The sequence below is a fragment of the Pristiophorus japonicus genome, chromosome 18 (assembly GCF_044704955.1).
Source record: "Pristiophorus japonicus isolate sPriJap1 chromosome 18, sPriJap1.hap1, whole genome shotgun sequence".
Lineage (NCBI taxonomy): Eukaryota > Metazoa > Chordata > Chondrichthyes > Pristiophoridae > Pristiophorus > Pristiophorus japonicus.
In genome coordinates, this window is record NC_091994.1 from 102770202 (window position 1) to 102791965 (window position 21764).

General features: G+C 44.2%; 1 protein-coding gene across 3 annotated transcripts in view; it reads right to left on the reverse strand.

The window, feature by feature from the left end:
- The window catches only part of acot7 (acyl-CoA thioesterase 7), a 273074-nt gene that overhangs the window by 76085 nt on the left and 175225 nt on the right, over nucleotides 1–21764 (reverse strand). For all 3 annotated transcript variants that reach the window (XM_070861014.1, XM_070861013.1, XM_070861015.1), the window contains one exon: nucleotides 5475–5591. In XM_070861014.1, coding sequence (XP_070717115.1) covers nucleotides 5475–5591 — 117 coding nt within the window. The remainder of the gene's footprint in view (nucleotides 1–5474; nucleotides 5592–21764) is intronic.

Consider the following 21764-nt stretch of genomic DNA (forward strand, 5'->3'; position numbering starts at 1 on the left):
TCTCACTTTTGTTAATGCAGACCAATTGACTATGTAACTGTGCTTTATGCATTCTTTTCTGATGTGCATTGCCAGGTGCTGATCCATGTTAAAATCCAGCTGCCATTCAAGCACCTTTTGTTCCACTCTCCACAGCATTGCTGCTGTAATGCAAGATCTGTATCTCGTGATAATATGTCCCACTCCAGGACTTGAACACATAACCTAGGTTGGAACCCCAATGCAATAATCAGGTATTGCTGCGTTGTCAGAATTGCTGTTCTTAGGAAGAGACATTAAACCGAGCCCTGTCTGCCTATTCAGGTGGGCATTAAAAGATTCCACAGCACTATTTGAAGAAGAGCATTGAATTCTCCCAGAATGCTTTACATCTATTTGGTGTGTTCCAAATGGCTGCCACATTTGCCTACATAACAAAAGTGGCTGAACTTCAAAGTAATTAACTGTGTGAAGCACCTTGGGAGATTTCAGAAATATGAACATATAAAAATGACGGACAGGAAAAGACCAGCTGGTCCATCAAGCCTGCCCCATACTCATGATGCCTGGAGCATCGTGACCAGACCCTTTCTGATACCACAAGATTCGATCTTGTGAAGCAACCTATTGTGAAGTACCTTGTCAAAGGCGTTCTGAAAAACCAGGTAGATAATGTCAACCAGATTACCCTCATTCATTAACCTAGTAACTTCCTCAAAAAGCTCAATCAAGTTTGTAAGACATGTTGAGTATCTCTAATAGCCTCATCTCTTTCCCAGTGATCATAAAGTGCATCTCTTAGGATCCCTTCAAGTATCTCCCCAATGATGGATGTCAGGCTGATGGGCCTGTAGTTCCCTGGCTCTGATTTGACCCCTTTTTTGAATATCGTAATCCACATGAGTTACCTTCCAATCTATAGGAACTATCCCTAACTCTATTGAGCTACTGAAGATATGGGCAAAGAGCTCACAGAGCACCTGCCCTATCTCCTTGGGTGGTAGTCATCTGAACCTGGAGCCCATATCTATTTTGAGATTTCCTATTCTATCTAAGATGACATTTCTATCTATTTTAATATTTATAATGCTGTTTAATACAGGGCATCCTACAGCTGTAACTTGAGCTGTGATAAAGCACCACACAAATGCAAGTCCTTCAAGCCCAATAAAGTGTTACGAATGAACTGAAAGAGCAATTTTTTTTTTTTGCAGTTGCTGGGTCACAAAAACATATAAGAAAAGATCATCAGTCTCCATGCCTGGCAGAGCCCTCCAAGGAGATCAATTTAACAGAATGCTGCGAGGTTGTCAAAAGAAATTGATACGTTCTGAGCTGGTGACATAGATGTGTCAGAATTATTATCATGATAATCCCCCTCATCTGTCATCCTGTCTGTACAGCACTGAAACTTCACAGAGTGAGTCACTCTGATTCCATTAGCAGTCCCATCTCAGCCTCTCTAGTTGCTGGTATTCCAAAGTAGCTGCAGGCAACTGGTAGCAGTGGCACTGAAGCAAGGCTCTGGAGGTGTGAAATAAACAAAAATATTCAATTCAACGTCAATATCATTCCAGGCACTCTGTTCAGAGTTGAGTCAAAAATATCCAAGTTAACCAAGTGTTTCATTAACAAGTTACTTGCCACCATGCGAACTGTTAAGTCACACTCACCAGCAAGGACCCAGATTTGATGCCAGGATCATACTGAGTTGGTTGATATCAACTTGGTGCAGTGGATAAGGATGCTGTAATTGGACACCGTCGTCTTCGGCTTGGGAATGGAAAGAAAATATAAGAAATAGGAGCAGTAGGCCATTCGGCCCCTCGAGCCTGCTCCGCCATTCATTATCATCATGGCTGATCTTCTACCTCAACACTTTCCTGCACTGTCCCCTTGATTCACTTAATATTCAAAGATCTATCGATCTCTGTCTTGAATACACTCAATGAGCATCCACAGCTCTCTGGGGTAGAGAATTCCAAAGATTCACCACCCTCTAAGTGAAGAAATTCTCCTCATCTCAGTCCTAAATGGTCGACCCCTGATTCTGAGACTGTGACCCCTGGTTCCAGAGGTTTCAACAGGATTTCTGCTGTAGATTGATGTCGCGTGCCCCCCAACACAAAAGTGTGGGCATTAAGTGAAGACGAAGTTGGATCAGATGTGATGTTGCCCAAGATTGAATATTAAACAGGCAAAACAACGGTTCTCAGTATAAACAGTATATTTAAAGTTATTACAAACTTGACTGTTGTTTTCGAAATGTCAACAACACCATCCTGTACTGTTGGTAGCATCTTGCTGCAACAGCACTGTCTGGTTGATTGAAGCCTTGTCCACAAACACATCACGTGTACGGTTTTTCACCGCAGCGACCCGGGAGCAACCTGGAGGCCCCGAATTGTGAGAAACCACCAGCCAAAGGTCGGGGCCATAAAAGGAGCGGAGGTCCGGGAGCAGCGTGGTGGCATGTCACTTCAGGAAGCAACGCGAGCTGGTGCAGGAGGGCGACGACTTGGAGATGGGTGACTGGATTGGACGTCACCAAAATCAAGGTCGCTGATTGGAGCGTGGACAGGTACAGCAGGAGAGGCAGCAAGCAACAGAGGAGCGGCGAGGTTGGGGTGAAGGAGCAGCGAGAGATTGTAGAGCGACGTGATCGGGGCCCAGGAGAGGCGTGAGTTCGGGGAATAGAAGAGGCAAGGGCCCAGGGGCAGCCGGACCAGCCCACACTGCGATATGTGTGTGCACTAGATCCGTGCAGCAGAGCTGGTCTCCAGTCGTCTTGGGTAATCCTTGCCACTGGAACAAGACCTAGCTCTGTCAAGCCCGTGTGGTGGTTGTTATGCAACGGCCACCACACGTTAAAAAAAATCCACGCACAGGCATCCTACACCGTTCAATATGTAGTTCAGACCCCTTCATTGAAACACACATGAATTCATCCCTTTTTGTGTGGAAGCAAGTCATCCTCGACACGAGGGACCGCCTAAGAAGCAGCAGCATCTTGCATGGGACACAGCATAGCTGCTATATGATCATCCCATAAAAGATTCAATAAACACATTCAAATCGCTTCAAAACTGTGATCACAATTTCTCACTTCCTCCTCTGTTGCAGCAAGATGACACAGCCCCTTTAAGTGCCACTGACTGGTATTTGCACCAAGGTTTCCTCCCAGCAATGTTTTTGTCGCACTTATTTCACTGAACCACGGGCGCTGGTACAAAACATTACAAACACTGCCTCGACTAGAACTATTAAGAATATTCCATTGCAAATCAACACCTCAGGTCTTGTGCTAACTGAAGTAAAACAAAATCAGAGATGCAGAATAAAGCAAAAACATTTCCTGTGCTTACAGAGGCATTTCTGGAACTAATTCGATTGGAATATTATCTACATTATTATACAACTCATTGCAACCAAACCTCAACTGGAACACTGACACTCCCAGTTCCCTGGATAGAAATAACCCTTTTTAAAAAATAATCTTCAATCCATTGATTTGTAGTTTTGTTTTATTAAGCATTCTTTAAAAAAAGAACTGCAAGCAGGAATGTCTGCAACAAGCAGTTGAATTGGCACGGCCTGGGAGTCAAATTAGCCTCCTGTGAAGATCTTGGCAGAAAAAGTGCAACTAGTTCATGTGACTGAACACTTCAAATCCGAAGGAGCAATAATTCCTAACTAAGCTGCGGACGTCAAAAACAGTCCTGTGGGCTCAAGCCGCACTCCAAGGACTTGAGCACATAATGCAGGCTGACACGCCTGGTGCCAGTACTGAGGGAATGCTGCACTGTTGGAGGTCACGGTATGTGACGGTAAACCGAGGTCCCGTCTGCCCTCTCGGGTGGACATAAAAGATCTCATTGCACTATTTTGAAGAGGAGTAGGGCAGTTCTCCCTGGTGTCCTGGCCAATATTTATCCCTCAGCCAACATCACAAAAAAGATTGTGTGGTCATGTCTGAGGACACCTATCATTGGCGTTCCGCTTCACAAGGATATGCCATCTCCTGCAGCAGGCGAGGACAAGATCAATATCCTGTCGACTGCCAGTCTCTGCACTCACACATAAAGAATGGCCATTTCAGTGAGGTGTAGACACTTGGTAGAGCCCTTTGCAGAGCAAATTGAAACATTAGGAGTGACAGCTGAGATTCAGTTCACTGTGATAGCATTTTCTTGGAGAAATATTAAAGATGAACCATTCATTTTCTTGTTTGTGAAACATTGATAGAGAATAGATAAAATGAACGCATTTTCTAAAATAATGCTCAAAATGAAAATGGTTCAAGACTGGGTACAAATGAAATGGATGCCACACCTGTATTAACAAGATACAGAATTGTATTTCCAGTTAGCAAGAGAAGCGGAAATCTATTCAGATAAAATCATTTCTGGAATCATTCAATATTTGCAAATAAATAAACAATTTCCCAGAATATATAAAGGAGCATGGATGAGTAGAAGAGGAATGCTAATACAGTGCCAATTCATTCAGCATTAAATTATCTGTCTGTTAAACAAATTGTACAATATTTCTAAATTACAGATATTTGTAGCATTGTGGATTTGCATTGAATGTATATAATACTGACAATTTTGAACTTGGTTCAAGTCTGAGATCGATAGATTTCTGGGCACAACAGGAATCAAGGGATATGGGAATAGGGCGGGAAAATGGAGTTGATGTAGAAGATCAGCCATCTTACTGAATGGCGGAGCAGGCTCGAGGGGCCATGTGGCCTACTCCTGCTCCTATTTTTTATGTTCTTACGAACTTGAAAATAGCCACAAAATTAAAATGATATGATGTAATTTAGAGCTGGAAATCTTATGGATTGTAGAATGTTTCCTAAAACATGCAATGGTCCCATGTTTCAATTGTCAGATTATAGCCTTCAAATTACATTCTGTAAAAATGTGTATAACCTCTTAAAGCATTCAAAATTAAATAATTAAATTCCTGTTAGATCAACAACTCTTAAATTAGCGTACAAACAAACATCATAGGAATGCGTTAGGCATCTCACCCTATAATTTTAAGGCTGAGATTGTATTTTAAAGTGACACTGCTTGTGCTGGAGAGGGAGCAGAACTCAACTCTGTGTAAGGAGATGGTAAAACCACTCTCACAGAACTAGTGAACCATCTGAAAGATTAAATATATTTATGTGGTAAAAAATTATTTGAAAATATTGACTAGTACAATAAATATGTTTAATAGTGCAGTACATTCTTCTGCGGTTTGGTTCCAGTGCAGCCGGAGGTAGTGTGAGGGCTTATTATTCAAATGTTGTTGGATGTGTGTTTGAAAGTTTTGATTTTTGAAGTTATACAGGCAGCAGCCAAAGAATCTGCCTGTAATAGGCAAAACCTTTCATAGCAATGGTATCGGATCATATACTGTCCATAATGTTAACACAGCAGCAATGTGACTGTGCCAACCAAAGTACCCTTGTGACTGGGAGTGTGAAAGTGTGGTACCTTTCTGAATCTTCTGGTGAAAGTTGATGGCGTCCACAGATGCAGTCACAATGTTGGTCTTGCAATGCCGAGCTGCCACAATGCCGGCCACCTCATCCATCAGCTTCATAGTGACACCTGAAAGGAAAGAGCCATTTAAATAACTGGCAAACACAGTATAAACAAATGAAAAGGAAAACCTCTTCTAAGCATATTGCTAATGGCTGAATAAACTTTGACTTTGCTGTTTATTTGTCAGTATTTATAGATATTCAGTAATGATTTAGAAAAGGTAAATCCACGCACTACTTCAAAGTGAACCTTGACTGCAGGATAAAGGAGTACATATTTAAACTAGTGAAAGGCAAATTTAGGACAGCCCTTCACACAAGGAGTGACCAACACTTGAAATGAACCTACAGGTTGGGAAGTGAAAGCACAAACCTTGGAGCGACAGTTTGAACAGACAGTTGACCCCAGGCTTAACGAAAGAAAGACTTGCATTTATATAGCGCATTTCACAACCTCAAGATGTCCTACAGCAATGAAGTATTTTTGAAGTGTAGCTACTGCAGTAATGTAAGAAACGCAGCAGCCAATTTGCGCACAGCAAGGGCCAGTAAACAACAATGTGATTTTTTTTTTTGGATCTTGTTTAGGGATCAATATTGGCCAGGAGACTGGGGAGAACTCCCCTGCTCTTTTTCTAAATAGTACCATGAGATCTTTTAAATCCACCCGTGAGGTCAGACAGGGCTTCGGTTTAACGTCTCATCCGAATGACGACCCCTCGAAAGTGCAGCACTCTCTCAGCACTGCACTGGAGCATCAGCCTGGATTTTGTGCTCAAGTGCCTGTAATGGGACTTAAACCCACAACCTTCTGAGAGTGCTACGAACTGAGCCATGGCTGATAAAGGTCAGATGGACAAAAGTCTGCCCTCACCATGTCGCCCTTGTGGCTGTGTGCAGACTCCTGCTACCCCATGGTAAAGAAAGTTCCATGTTTAAATCATATTTCTTTTCCAGTAACCTTGTAAAGTACAGTCCAACATGTCAGCAGATTTGCCCAGTGACTGTAATGGAAGCATGTGCTATACAAGCTCTTCCATTCCGTCAGTGGACTCTCTTTACATCATCTGGAACCTAATTTAAAAAAAACAGTTTCCTGTTAATTTTGTTCTCACCAAGGTGGGGGATATCAGGGCTGGGAAGTAGAACATTTTCCATCAGGCACCCAGAATCCACACCAAGCACTCCCAGGTCAGGTATAACGCAGCCTGATGTTGAATAAAGCGCCCTCTACTGTGCCCCGCAATGCGTCCCAGCATCAAACTCACTGCACCCATGTGACATTTGTTTTCCTACACCTGGTAGCTTATCTCTTTTGAGTGAGATGAACAATTTATGTACCAACTGATTCTGAATCAGTGGCAGTTTTGAGTAGAAGTCCATGTCAGGTGGCCACGGAGTTAAGATTGCCCCAACTCATTTCATGTCGGACTCTTACAGCCAATAACCAGAGATTTTTTTCACCCCCATCAGCGCGGATTGTATTTGAAGCAGAACCAGAAGCAGTCTTTTCTATTTTTTCAGTGACTGAATTTAGACTGAGCTCTAACTGCTGGCTGAGGCAAAGATGTCAAGTCGCATAAAACTCATTGCTACCATGACCGGTGGGCACCGCAGGGACTGGAGTGTAGAGTGGACACTGGTAACAACATTATTATTTAAGTTTATGTTTCCTTTGTTTTTTTTTTAATGGTTAAGTTCTTTATTAAAGGGTACATTTTTGTTTGGTTATTGGTTATTTTAGAAAAGGCATAATAATGCTAGGGCAGGCCGGTGTTGCTCAGCAAATAATACCATAATGGGTCATTTCATGTTGCCAAGCAAATAATCGCACAATAGGTTGCCAACCATTCTCATGATTTCTCAAATCAAAATCATCCAAAGTTCAAATTCTGTCTGTAGGAATCGAATATATATCCAAATTTAATTGCATATGATGGCTGATTTCAGATTAAAATAGAATACAGTAATAGAGCCGCAGAAGGGAATTGCATATCAAACGAATACCATGAATTATCTGGGAACATCCTGAATCACCTTTGCCCGCTCCCAATTTCCTGGTGTAGCAGGGAATCCTCCTGACTGGGTTGCTCCATTACCCTCTCTGGGACAGCACAGTTGGGGCAGATTGCCAGCAATATCGCGAGTCGGGAGCCAGCAGAGCTAATTCAAGGCCCTCCTCCTGGATGACTTTGAATGTAAAGACGTGGACACGAGTCTTCTGGCCATCATCATGAATGAGAAATCATAAAAAGGCAAAGCGCACTGCTATCTATGTGTTGTCCTCTCCCCCTCCCCCCGTTTCTAAAAAGGATCATTTCCGCATTTGTACACTGAAGGTGTCTGTAGCCCTTTCAAAGACTGCCTGGTGTTATCAATTACATGTCCACACCCAGTGTTCAGCAGACAAAGAAATGACAAGGCATGAAAATAAAAATCAGTGTGTAATTTTACAAATTGATGGTCCAGATTATACTTCGATTCTGCTTTTAGTGACATGCAGACACTCATCCGGCAATGCAGGCTGCAGTAGCAAGGTCAGGAGCACACTGATCCACTGCTCTACAGAATAAAGTGAAATAAAGTGAATTTTTCTCGGCCCTCACTCCTTTTGAGTGCTGGGCTGGATGCGTGATACTGAGGAACACTGATGGGTAAGTGCACTGCGCCTTCCGGAACATCCTTTTATCAGGAGGAAGGATGTTAATTGTGAATGCAAACGGGTCGTGATTTACAAGGAGGCAGTACAAGTCATGCTCAGCCCTTCCATAACTGAGCTTTGCGGGGTCAAAGGAAGATGAGCGCACGCAGTAAAACAGCAGCAGCCAGTTTTATAGCGGATGCCTTTTAAACTGCTATTTTCAGAATGCATTATTAAATAAAGATTTGTTAGTTTGATGTATTTTTTTCTCTGTAAATTTACTCCCCCCGCCGCCACCCCCAATTTTACTTTTATGCTAAAAAGCTGCAAGCAGACCCCTCCTGCTGGGAGACCATATGTCACAGATTCCTCCTGCTGGGACAGCAATCAGGCTGCAGACTCCTCCGTGCCGCCGAGTGCAGCTGGGAAAAAAGGTCACTTCCGCACAGCTGAACTATGATCGAGAGCTGTAGGCCTTTCCGTGAAGCCTTGATCGGCTGGAAGATTTTGTGTTAGTTCTGCTACATGTTAATTATCGAGAGCCAATGCTCCAGTATGTCAATGCACTCAGATGCCATGTTGCAGATGTCACACTTCAGACGTCACACTTTGTTACAGGTGCAAAACAATGTTAAAATGCCGTCTGCTTCTGATCTGCACTTCTAACCGCCACCTTAAAATGAACAAGCAACAACAATTTGTATTTATATAGCACCTTTAACGTAGTACAGCATCCCAAGGTTCTTCACAGGAGTGTTGTAATACAAAATTTGACACCAAGTCACATAAGGAAAAATTTGGGCAGATGACCTAAAGCTTGGTCAAAGAGGTAGGTTTTAAGGAACGTCATAATGGAGGAAAGCAAGGTACAGAAGTGGCGAGGTTTAAGGAAGCTATTCCAGAGCTTAGGACCTAGGCAGCTGAAGTCATGGCCACCGATGGTTGAGCGATTAAAATCAGGGATGCACAAGAGGCGAGAATTGGAGGAGCGCAGATATCTCGGGGGGTTGTGGGGCTGGAGGAAATTAGAGATAGGGAGGGGCAAGGCCATGGAGGGATTTGAAATCAAGGATAAGAATTTTAAAATCGAGGCATTGCTTAACCGGGAGCCAATATAGGTCAGCGAGCACAGAGGGTGATGGGTGAGCAGGACTTGGTGCGAGTCAGGCAGCCAAATGACCTCAAGTTTATGTAAGGTAGAATGTGGGAGGCCAGCCAGTAGAGTGATGGAATAGTTAAATCTCGAGATAAGTCTAGAGCACAGTCCACTATGCAACAATTAAACTCTGAATGACCCGAGAGTCTCATAGCATGACAACAGTTAGATTATCCTGTCTTAAAGGAACCCATTAGCAAAAAGTGTATAGTATAATACTATAGTATAATAATAAGCGAATTATCCTTATTGTCAGCAATGACCGTGGAAATCTGCTCGTACATATAAACACCTTACATCCAGCATGCATCTATCATACTTCAGACTTGACACTTCAAAAACACTTTTTTGTACAGGTGCAAACAATCTTACAAAAAGAGAAAGAAAGGTAATCATTTCATGCTGGATTCTTGTGAACTGGAGCCAGAAACCTACAAGCAGCTACAAATGTTCTCTAACCAAGGTCAGGAGTATACAAGCAGCAACAGCTATCTGAATTTAGCTGCTTGCTCCACTTCCCTTTCGGAAATATCTTGGCCCCAAGTTTCCACATGATTTGCTTCTGATTTTTAGGAGCAACTGGTGTAGAACGGAGTATCTTAGAAATCGGAATTCTCCACATTTAGTTTGCTCCAGTTCTAGTCAGGTAGAACAGTTTCACTTTGGAACAGAATTTACGCCTGATTTCAAAGTTTCGTGAGTGAAAACTTACTCCAAACTAACTTAGAATGGAGTAAGTGAAGATTTTTGTACGCTCGAAAAAACCTTGTCTACACTTTAGAAAATCAGGCGTAGGTTACAAATTAGGCGCAGGGAACGAGGTGGGGGGGGGGGAAGGGAAGTCATTAAATTCTACAATCAATCCTTAGTTATACTTATACTATTATACAAATAAATCCAACCTGAATAAAAATTTATAAGCAAAGAAAAGATTAAATAAACCATGTTCCTACCTGTGTGAAAGTGCTTCAGGCAGGCCTTTCATGTTGGAGACAGGCAGCGGTGTGGCGTCAGTGTCTTGACGGCAGCGGCAGCAAGCTTCGAGCTGAGCTGCGGTGCTTGAGGCAGGCCTTCATTCTCTTCGTGGCTGGCCGCGAAGAAACAGCACCGGACGGACCCGAGGCCATTCGGCCATGAGATATCAGCGGCGTCAGTGGCTGGCTGGCAGCCGAAGAATCAACGCAGGACACACGCAGCTCATTAAGGTTCTTGAGACCATTCGGCCACGCTTTAGGGGCGGCGTCAGTGGCTGGCCGGCAGCCGAAGAATCAGCAGCGGACGGACGTGAAGCCATTCAGCCATAGGATATCAGCGGCGTCAGTGGCTGGCCGGCAGCCGAAGATACAGCAGCAGCCTTCGAGCTGCGAGGGGGACTGAGGCCATTTGGACAGGGAGAGGCAGCCACATCGACAGTTTTATATTTAAATTTGAAGAATGGGTGCTGCATTGTCAACACCACGTATTATTGCAAAGTTGAATTGGCACACTTATTTCTCCAAACACACAATCCTTAATTTGCATGCACCAATGCAGCACCGGTTCTGCAAGTTTAGCAGTGAAAAGCTGAACTCACTGATTTCAGCAGGTGATTTATTCAGCAGTGCTGCTAAAAGCACTCCCTCACACACAGAAATATCAAAGAAAATTAAATTACAAGCCTTTGCAGGGGTCCAAGAAACAAATCTTCACTTTTTCTGCAGTATTTTAAAAAATGGCCGAGTGCCAATGTTTGTGTGAGACTGCGCGTGCGCGCACGCTCCAACGCGCACGCGCAGGGTTGCCGGCACCACGAAGGCTAATTTAAATTGTACCCGCCGCCCCCTGCTGCTTAGAAAATCGGCGCGAGTGTTAGGCTCCGCCCCCTGCTGCGAAGAGCGCGCCGCGCCAAGGAGACATCGAGTTATATCGGATTTTTTTTTAGGCGCAGTTTTCGGCGCGAAAAACAGGCGCCCAGCTCGGGCGTGCGCCGTTTTTGCCGCGGTACGAAACTTGGGGCCCTTAAAAGGACATACTAAAACACAATTTAAACACAGTTCCACCTTTGCAGCTAAACATCTATGCTGCAGACTATCCATAAGTAATGCCACAGGACTTGGGGCTCAATTTTCCCCAATGCTGTTTTTTGGCATATTTCAAGAGTTACGCCCATTTTCTTTGGCCCCAACGACTCCCAAAAAATAACTTGCAAGTTTCCCATTCTGATTTTTGAAATTGGCGCCGCATAGCCTGTCCTTTAGCTTCGGAGGTGGAGCCTAATTTTTTTTTTAAAACATACATTTCAAAATACAGAGGTGTAGGTGTGATTTTTAATTTTTAATTTCCCCCCCCCGCCGACAACACTCAAATTTCAAAAAAATGTTAAGATTTTCTTACGATTGGTTGGTGGCAGTGGCAGAATGAGTCTGTCGGATTTTACATTGGGAGGCTAATACCAGGCAAAGACAAAAGCAAGCCGATAGTAAACAAACTACAGGTGACTCAAGCACTGAATTTATATGTTTTTGGCCTTTGCTTCCACAATGACAGGCAAACTGAAAAGTGGCAGAGACGAAAAGGTGCTTTATTGATTATGAAATGTACTTCTGCTTAACTCCCCAAAACATGACCTTTTTGAGATCTGTAGCTCGTGCATTTAAAGAATAACTTGGCACTTCTGTATGTAACAATTGCGGGTACTTTCGACTATACTAAAGTTTAAACACTGGCAATTGTAATTCTGTGAGATATACAATGGTTTAAACACTTCATTTTAGGTCTCCTATGTGGCGTAGTGCTGTAAGCTGTTCAACCACATCACTGCATTGTGAACCGTTTCTTGGCTGGACTGCTAATCGGGATGGGAAACCAAGGCAACGGTGAACTGCAGTGAAAAATTGAGAATATGCTGGAAACACACAGCAGGTCAGTCGGCATCTTTGGGGTAAAGTTTCGGGCCGCGCCTAGAACGGCGCAGCCCCGCGAGCCACGCCTGATTTCCGCGCTCAAAACTGCGCCTAAAACTTACCTCGGAATTCTCCCCGCTGCTGGAACGTTCCAGGCCCTTAGCGCAGCGCAGCACAAGCTGTGGGGGGCGGAGCCAGGTCCCGGCGCTGAAAACAGTGCCAGGACCTCTGCATATGCGCACTAGAGTGTGCACACATGTGCAGTAGCTCCAGGCCGCCGAGGCTGCGTGGGAGGGGCCCGAAGCACGACGCCCCTAGCCCTGGCCGAATGGGCTCACTGGAGCGGCGAAGATCAGACTCGGGCCTCCCTCCTCTTCATCTTCTGCTCCATCTCTCCCTCCCCCCCCTTGTTCAGGTCCAAGTCCGGCTCCCCCCCCCTGTTCAGCTCCCGCTCCGGCTCTCTCTCCTGCCCCACCCCCCATTCAGCTCCCGCTCCGGCTCTCTCTCCCGCCCCCGCCCGCTCCCCTCCCGTTCAGCTCCCGCTCCGGCTCCACCCCCACCCCTTCAGGTCCGGTCTGGTCCGCTCCCACCCTCCCCTTCCCATTCAGCTGTTCCCCCTCCCTTCACGGCCATAGGCGAGGCCTGCCCGAAGTCTTCGGCCCGGCTTTCTCTCGTTGGCCGGGCCTGTTCAGCCTCCCCCCCCCTCCCTCCTCTCCTCCCCCCTCTCCCTCCTCCCTCCTCTCCTTCCCCCTCTGCCCTCCCTCCTCTCCTCCCCCTCCCCTCCCCTCCCTCCTCTCCTCCCCTCCCCTCCCCTTCCTCCTCTCCTCCCCCCTCCCCTTCCTCCTCTCCTCCCCCCCTTTCTTCTCCTCTCCTTCCTTCCCCCCTCCATCTCCTCTCCCCCCCACCCGCCCTCCCTCCCTCCTCCTGTCACCCCTCGCTGTCAGAAACACACTGACAGACAGAGAGAGACACCAACAGACAGAAAGAGAGACACTGGGGAGGGGGGGGGGGCCCGTTCCAGCACGCTGTTGGAGGGCTCCCGGTGCAGCAGTCAGTGAGTAGAAACTTAATTTTTTATTTATTGATTTTTTAATAATTTTTAAAATTTATTTTTAAATTTTTTTGATTAATTTATTGATCATTTATTATTGATGATGGCTCTTTATTTGTAAAAGTGAAGTGTTTAATGTTTGTAAAACTCCACCCCCCCCCCCACACAATCTCTTGTTCCCTACGCCTGACTTCTAAGTGTAGGCAAGGTTTTTCTGAGCGTACAAAAATCTACACTTACTCCATTCTAAGTTAGTTTGGAGTAAGATTTCGCTGCCTAAACTTGCAAAACAGGCATAAGTGGCCTGACACGCCCCCTTTTGAAAAAAACAATCTGTTCTAAAATGAAACTGTTCTAACTCACTAGAGCCTCGGGCAAACTAAATGCCAAGAATTGCAATTTCTAGGATACTCCATTCTCAAGTCAAAAAAAATAGGAGCAACTCAAGCCGAAACTTGACCCCTATGTGTGTGAGGGAAAGAGACTCACGAGTGTAATGCCATGGGGTGAGGGAAAGAGGAAAACAAGGAAAATTAGCGGGAAACTATTGGGGAGTACATGTTTTTATTTAAATTGAGAAAGTTGGTGAAGGGCCATGAACAGGACACTAAGGTTGGAAGCTGATGTTTCAATGGGGTGCTTAGCCAACTAATTTTCACTCACACCCATACCATGGAGAAATGCATGGTCACTATGCAATGTCTTGCATTGTTGGCCCAGCTGAGACTGGGAACTGTCAGCTCGGTCCAGGTGGTAGAACTCTTGCATCGGAGTCAGAAAGTTGTAGGTTCATGTCCCACTAATGAGCACATAATGTAGGCTGACATTTCAGTGCAATACTGAAACAATGCTGCACTATTAGAGGAGCCATCTTTCAGATTAAGCTAAAGATCTCCTGTCACTATTCAATGAAGTGCAGAGAGTTTTCTGGAGTTTGGGCCAATATTATTCCCTTATTCTTATAAAATTATATTCAATATCATAGTCAATTGTGGTTGATCTTTCCCACACCCTCCAATTCATTGCTCTTCATCCTGCATAAATTGAGCCTTTGATGGGAAAAAAAGAGGTCACCATGCACTAACTTCCAATGGCAAAATCCAAAGTCATTGGACCATTGTCAGGCTGACGCAGTCAATCAATCTGTGCTTCCCAGTGTCACCAAGTATTTTAATTCTCGGAATTACTGTCGGAAGATTTGCTTGATCATTTTAATTGGGTCCGCTGAGATTTGCTATCTATATACCATGCAGACAGAATTCAAAAGCTGGATCAGCAACCACTGAATATAGCAAAATATTTCCAGAATATAGCAAAATATTTCCAGAATATAAAATAGCATTTACTTGGAAGTACATAACCATGCTCTATGTGATCCTTTTTGATCTGTCCCTGATGGGGAACTTGGCTCCCTTTCCAATGCTCCACTTTCACTGTTTCTTTTATCACCCAGCCTAACTAGGATCATATGCGCAGTGTGATACATTCACGGTCGGCCATCAACAATAGTCTTAGTTAGAATACAGCACTGTCTTGCCACTGAATCAGCTCTGGTGTTTACAATGGAAATTATTACCCAAAATTAAAATCAATACAAATAATATTTCAACTTTCTTGTATTACTCAGAGTAAGTGGTTGTATGCTACTATCTTCAATCTTCTAGAAGTCTGCCTTTGCCTCGGTTGACATGCATTATCGATCTTGGTCTTGATCTATAGACCTCCAGGAGAGGGGTCCAAACTACTCTGTACTTGGGTAGCCTGAAGTTGAAACCAAATAACACTCACTGAATCAGGCTATCTCCTGCTTCAGCTCTCCTCTCCCAAAAGAGCTGACACTTTGTAGGCCTCAGTCCCAGGGGTATAGCCAGCATTCCGGTACCTTGTCCAAGTGTCATTCATCATGTCATCATCATTATAGGCAGTCCTTCGTAATCGAGGAAGACTTGCTTCCACTCTTAAAATGAGTCCTTAGTTAGAGGAGTGGAAGATGCCTGTGCGTGAGTTCTTTTAACGTGGGGTGGTCGTTGCACCCCGACTACCACACGGGCTTAGCTGAGCGAGGTCTTGGTCCAGTAGCAAGGGGGTCCAAGACGACTGAAGACCAGGCACTGCTGTATGGGTCTAGTTGCCTCAGGCGAGATGTTGGCCGCAGGCTCGGCGCTGCGTAGCGCCCCTGATGGTAGGTGGCCTGAGGCTTGGTTGGGGGCAGGCATTGGGGGGGGGGGGGGGGGCGGGGGGGGGAGAGGAAGTGGTGCACTGGGGTTCAGAATGTGAGAGTCCAGAGAATGAGTATTAGCAGACTATTTGCCCATCGAAGACATCACAGCCAAGCCCAATCCTGTTCTGAAGTGACATCTCCACACATACAGGGATTATTGTATCGTGATCGGAGCAGGGACCCTGGCGGGTTTTCCCCTCCCAAGCTCCGAGGCCAATCATAGCACACCAACTAAAGTACTTGCTGAGATCAACCAAATCGCCAAATGCCAGGAATCAAGCACGAGATCTTCCACTCTCTATTTAGTGCTACATGGTGCATTTACCCAGTAAGTAATTAGATAGGTTTCGAACTGGTGTTTATCAATGAAATTAAAAATGATCTTCTGCTCCAATTGTTGCGCATTGATATGCATGCTGATGTTCAGGTGAAGAAAAAGTTTATTTAACTGTAAATATCTGCAACTCAGCAAACCTTTGCAGTGATCCTACTAAAACCATTACTAGCAGTAACTCCAACATTGCTTTAAACTTTGCATGAAAAGTGTCCACTGGTCCTTGAAGGTTTAATTGAAGATTTTCAGCTATGGCTCCATTAATCATATCATCCATTTACAATCTTCATAGAATTTGTAATTTTTTTAAAGTTTAAAACTGTGTGTATAGACCCAGTGAGTTCTGAAATTCATCAGTAGTGATCCCGAGGTAGTCCACTCATTCACTGCTGAGCCAGGCTCATTAAATACTCTTTTAAACCGTGTTTTACAATAAACAAGTGCACAGCATTATAAGTAACCATGATTGAGTCAGCGCAGTCTCCTTAGCAAGAGTAATCCAGCTTCCTCCTGCACTATCAAATCTCAGGAATACACTTGCACAAGTGTCTATTCACATATTATGGGCATAATTCTCCAAGCTCAGATCACAGATTGGAGTCCTCTTCATGGCTGCAATCTGGGGCACATCACCTCTGCTGTAATCATCAGTCACTGACAATCATTCTCTTCTGCTCCAACCCACTCTCCACCTTTTCAAAAACTGCCACAGCCTAGGGCACATATCCCGCTGTATCTTGGATAATGGTGCAGTCAAGCTAGCGAATACACTCCCTACCCTGGAAGGTGGAACAATCTCGCTTTCACAAGGTGCTCCATGCAGCACTCTGGCTAAGAACTATGGGGTAGAATTTGGCTAGTACAGATTTCTGGCGCACTCACCAGAGGTGCGCCGCTTTTGTCCGCCTCGAAGTGCTCCAAAAATTTTCGGGCCGGGTTTGGCCGCTCCCCAGCCTCTCCTCGATGTTGGTGTAGCGTGGCCACTGGATTCGGGGGCGGAGCCAGGTTCCGGCACTACCTCTGCACATGCGCGCTAGAGTATGCACGCATGTGCAGTAGCTCCTCGTCCGCAGAATCTGTGAGAATGTGCTGCAGGCTGTGTGAGGGAGTGGAGGGGGGGTGCCGAAGCGCACCGCCTCTGTCCCTGGCCGAATGGGCTCCCTCATCGGCGGCCCACTGCCTTCCCAGGCCATGTTTTGATAGGACTTCTATTTTTTATTTGTTATTGATTGATTGATTGCTTATTACCTTGATCTTGGTGCTTTAGATGAGGGTTCCTTCTATTTTTTTTATTTGTTAATGAATTGCTCAATACCTTTTGTGCTTTGTCTAGTGCTTTTTAAGTCTTGGTGTTAGGTGCAGGTCCTCTCAACTTCCTTGTATTTTTTATTTGTTATTGAATGCTTATTTTTGTGCTTTGTTTAATGCTTGGTGCTTTAAATGTCCTTACCTGCGCTGATTTCTTAACTCTCCGCAAGGGTTTTCTGTGCAGGCCACAAGTGGCCACATATGCTGGCCTAAGTTAGTTTGGAGCAACTATTAGCTGCCCAAACTGGCTTAAATGGCCAAAACAGGCGCAGGTGGCTGGTAACGCTCCTGTTTGAAAAAAAAACCAAACTAAAAAAAATCCTAACCATCTCATTTACACTGGTGCAAATTAAATGTACAGAATGGGGATTTTTAAGATACTCCAGAAAAATCAAGTTGCTCCAAAAAAGCGGAGCAACTCCTGGCCAAATTTGGGCCCAATATTCCAGGCAACCCTGGAATACAAACTCACAACCTTTAGGTCAGGAAGCAGCTGGCAAACTACTGACCCAGCTGGTATGAGTTACCAACATTATTTCAAAGCCTAACTGGCTGAATGTAACTTAAATAATTACAGCAACATAGAGATTTACTGTCAAAACCTTGGGGGGGGGGGGGGGGGGGGAGGGGGGAGTGAAAGATACATATTACCAAGATGCACTCCTGACTGCTCCCATCTACTGTACATTTTCCACTGGCATATTTCTGTAAATATGGTCTTAGTATCCTGATCTATTGATAATTATATTACTGTGCGATACTTCAATCCCTGTCAGTATTAATATAGGAAAAGGTTGAATCTATTCTGTTGATCCTAATTATGGTATTATACCAAGAAAGATTTATAAGACAAAGCGGAAAAGAACATAATGCAATTTATTAGTAATTTTATATGTTGCTTTAGCACAAATCAGAATAGGGCTACAGTTTGAACCCTATTTAACTTAGCCCTCGAAGTTCTCCAGGCGGTTAGTATTGGCTCATAGTCTTCCCTGGGCTCTTCATTTGAGGCTTAGAAATCTGGGCAGTTGGCCATGATTTGGGACTTGGTTCTTTCCTCAGCTGATACCCTTCGCTGAATGTCCCCTTTGCTGGTAGTCATGATGTGGCACCTTGTGTGTCAACCTCTTTTGTTTCTCTGTATAAGTAACCCCCCTGATTATTAGCTCTGGCTTGATCTTACCTTTGCCTTGAGGCCGCACTGACTCCCGGGCTGTTAGTATAGCACCTGGTGTCACCAAACATTGGTACCTTCAAATCTTTACAAGTCTCTAAATTCAGCTTCAACTCTAGCTTTCTATACTTTGAAACATTTACGAGCCATAGAAATAGATTTGATTTTCACAAATGGAATTGTTCACACAATGACACTATTACAGCAGCTACAGGATTTCTAATAATTATGCAGTCAATGCTTCACAAAGCAGCAGATTTATATATCAATAACCTTTCATCATTGTGATGTCTTCTGAAATATTATATGCGCTGTCTGATATACGACAATAACATTTCAGTAATACAGCTAGAAATTAATCATAATTCTATTCTGGGGCTGATAATGGCCAGCAATAAATGGCACGCCAGGTTTCTATACTTAGGAGCCATTAAATTTGTCAAGTCACCATAAATTAAGCAAATCAATGGAAAGACCTACGCAAATATATTTCAGCACAATGACCTGAAGACGAAAGCAAAGTTAGCAGGTCCAATGGAGCACCTGTCCTGCAGATTATGTTAGTGAAAAACATGGGCAACATTAATTTATGGGCCGGATTTTCGGCAGGTTTACGACCGGGGTTTCGCTACGGTTTAACCCTTCGCGGCGAAAACCCAGTCGCTAAGCCCGGGCGGGATCCTCGGGTACCTGTTTGCGGCGGCACTTCCAAGTACCACTGGGGAGAGGTGCGCCGACGTGCAATGACTCGGATTGCATTTGCGTCCGTGTTTCAGCACTCTCCCGACATGTACGCCGCGCCCAGAATAGCGACAGGCCAAACCTGTCGGTGCAACCCTGCCGGCAGCGGTAAGTATGAAAACCTGCAAAAAATGTAAGTTAAAGTTTTTTATTGAATTTTTTTTTTAAACAGCGATTCGATAGATAAGGGTCTTGTAAATGTTTTTGGAATGTTTTTTGTTTGTTTTTCCCCCCTCCCAAGGCCCCTCTCGCAGCGCTCCCTGCCTCGGACTAAAGATACCGAAACTCGCGTTTTGCGCCGTGAATGCTTGTGTAATGCTTCTCTTACCGACGTAAAGGCCAAAAGTTTGGCCTAAAAACGGTAGCGCAGCGAAAACGGTAAATTTCACGTATCATTACTGCTTTCGCCGAAAAACCCCTCAAGTCGAAAATACAGCCCTATAAATGTGCTGGGGTAAAGTCCTGTGACAGGCCTTGGTGTAGGCATGGGACTGTTGTGTTAGTTTGGTTCATATTCTCAGATTCACGGTTACAGGTTGATGTCCCACAGCAGGACTTGAACATACAAACTAGCCTGACCGTCCAGTGCCATGCTGACAAGAGTGCCTCGCTATCAAAGTGGATGAGATTTTAAACCGAGCTCCCATCTGCCTGCTTAGGTGGAGATTAAATATCTCATGGCTTGGCTTGAACATGATCAGAAAGCTTTCTTTGTGTACTGGCCAACATTCCTCCCTCAATAAATGGCAGATGAACTGCTTATTCATTTCATTACTGTCAAAACTAGCGAAACACTTTGAGATGTTTTGACATCGTGATGAGGTGATTTGCAAATGCAAACATTTCTTTCGGGTAAAACAGCTGGAACTCGCTAATTCCAGTAATATGGCAAATTTTGAATCATTCCTCGCTTTAAATTCACACAAAAAAAACGAAAGAGTGCAATTCCTGAGCTGCTTTTTTTCTCTCATGTCTAAGATGGATGGGTCCATTGGGTGTAAGAAGATTTGCAACTGCTTCAGAGAATATTTAATGCTGAATGACTGTGGTTTAAGATAACTGCTAATATTACATTCTGTACTGAGGAGTAACAAGTGTGTGAATAAGAACACAGCTGGAGATGCACAGCAAGGCAGTCTGCATTTGAAAAAGACAGGTTCATGTTTTAGGTTGAAACCTTTATGTTCTAATGAAGGGTTTATACCGGGAACATTAACCAACCTTTCTCTTTCAGTCACTGATTGACCTGATGTGCATTTCTAGCATCTTCTGCTTTCTGACATTCAGAATCTTTATTTCTTTTCCCCTTCAAACCAGCAGCAAATCTGTTACTTTGTTCACAATAAGTCAAATTTAACTTCAGTAAACCTCTATTCAGATATGCTTTGATAGACAATGTTAGAACATTTATTACCAACCCTATTGTTTGTATCACTGACTACTGACTGCAAATACGCTCAGGACAAATTCAGAATAGCAGACTGAGCTTCAGAAGTAAGAGATTTATGCTCAGTGTCAGGACATGCTCTATTTGCAAGCTGACTGTCACTGTCCTGCATTCATCTTCTTTCATCTCACTCTGCAAACTTTGACAAATCTGCTGACTGCAGTCTGAAAATAAATGAAATGGTAATGGTTCAGGGCGTCCTGATTCTCATTAAAATAACAGTGACACAAACGCTCAGTTTATCCGAGTGTGCGTGTGTGTGTGTGTTGGGGGCTGGGGTGCTGGGGAATGAAGGTTGATGGATATGTAGTATACGTTTGTTTGCCCAAGGGGATTTATAAAAGCTCAGAGGAAAAATTAATTACGTTTCTTTTGACTGGTGAAAACAAGCAGTGATGCAGCACTCTGTGCAAATATAGTTGGGCTGAATTCTCAGAAAGGGACAGGCTGCTTTCCGTGATGGCTCTGGTGGTTAAGTGAGTGAGCATTAAGGCAGTGAGTGACAATATCAGGTGAGATATCTTGGCTGCGAGCTCCTGTAAGAATAAAAGTGTTTATTAATGATTAAAATTGATTATGTGTATGTATAAATGTTAAAAGTGCAGATTAATGGAAAGGCCTGTTTGTGTTGAGAAAAAATGGAAGCCCACAGATTGCCAGCGTGGGCTAAGTTTTGTAAGAAACAAAATGAAAGCCCCCAGAGCTGCCACATGGGTTTTGTGTATTGGAAAGCCATTTAAACTAATCAGAGATGGCTGAACCAGACCAGACAGCCACATGTGTGAGGAGAGCCAATAAGAAGCTGCCCTGGAACCAAAGTCCAATCGGGAGACATTCTGAGGACAATGGCCTTGAGGAATATAAAAAACGCAAGCCAGGAACTTTTCCCTCTCTTGGACACACAGCACGAGACATCCCTGAAGACCAGCTAAAACAAGCAAGCCGTGTGTCAGAAATCTTACACTCGGCAGAGGTGGTGGCAAATGCCACACCATATTGTGTGCGATTTCATCAGTCCACAGCGGCCTGGATAGCAGAAGCCTGTGTGGGTCAGGGGGACTGGAAGGGTCTCCAGGAATTAAAAACCAAATTCTAGGATAGTTCTGCAAGCAATCCTGAAGAAAAATCAGAGGGGATTAAAAAATATATATTTTTTAAATTTTCTTTGAGCTCTTTTGTTGATTAGTTATAAAAATATCAGGCATGGGGAAAAAAAGGCTGTTGACTGATGGTGAAAAATCATCCAATCGAAGAAGAGTCTATTCACTTTCGGATTAGTGTCGGA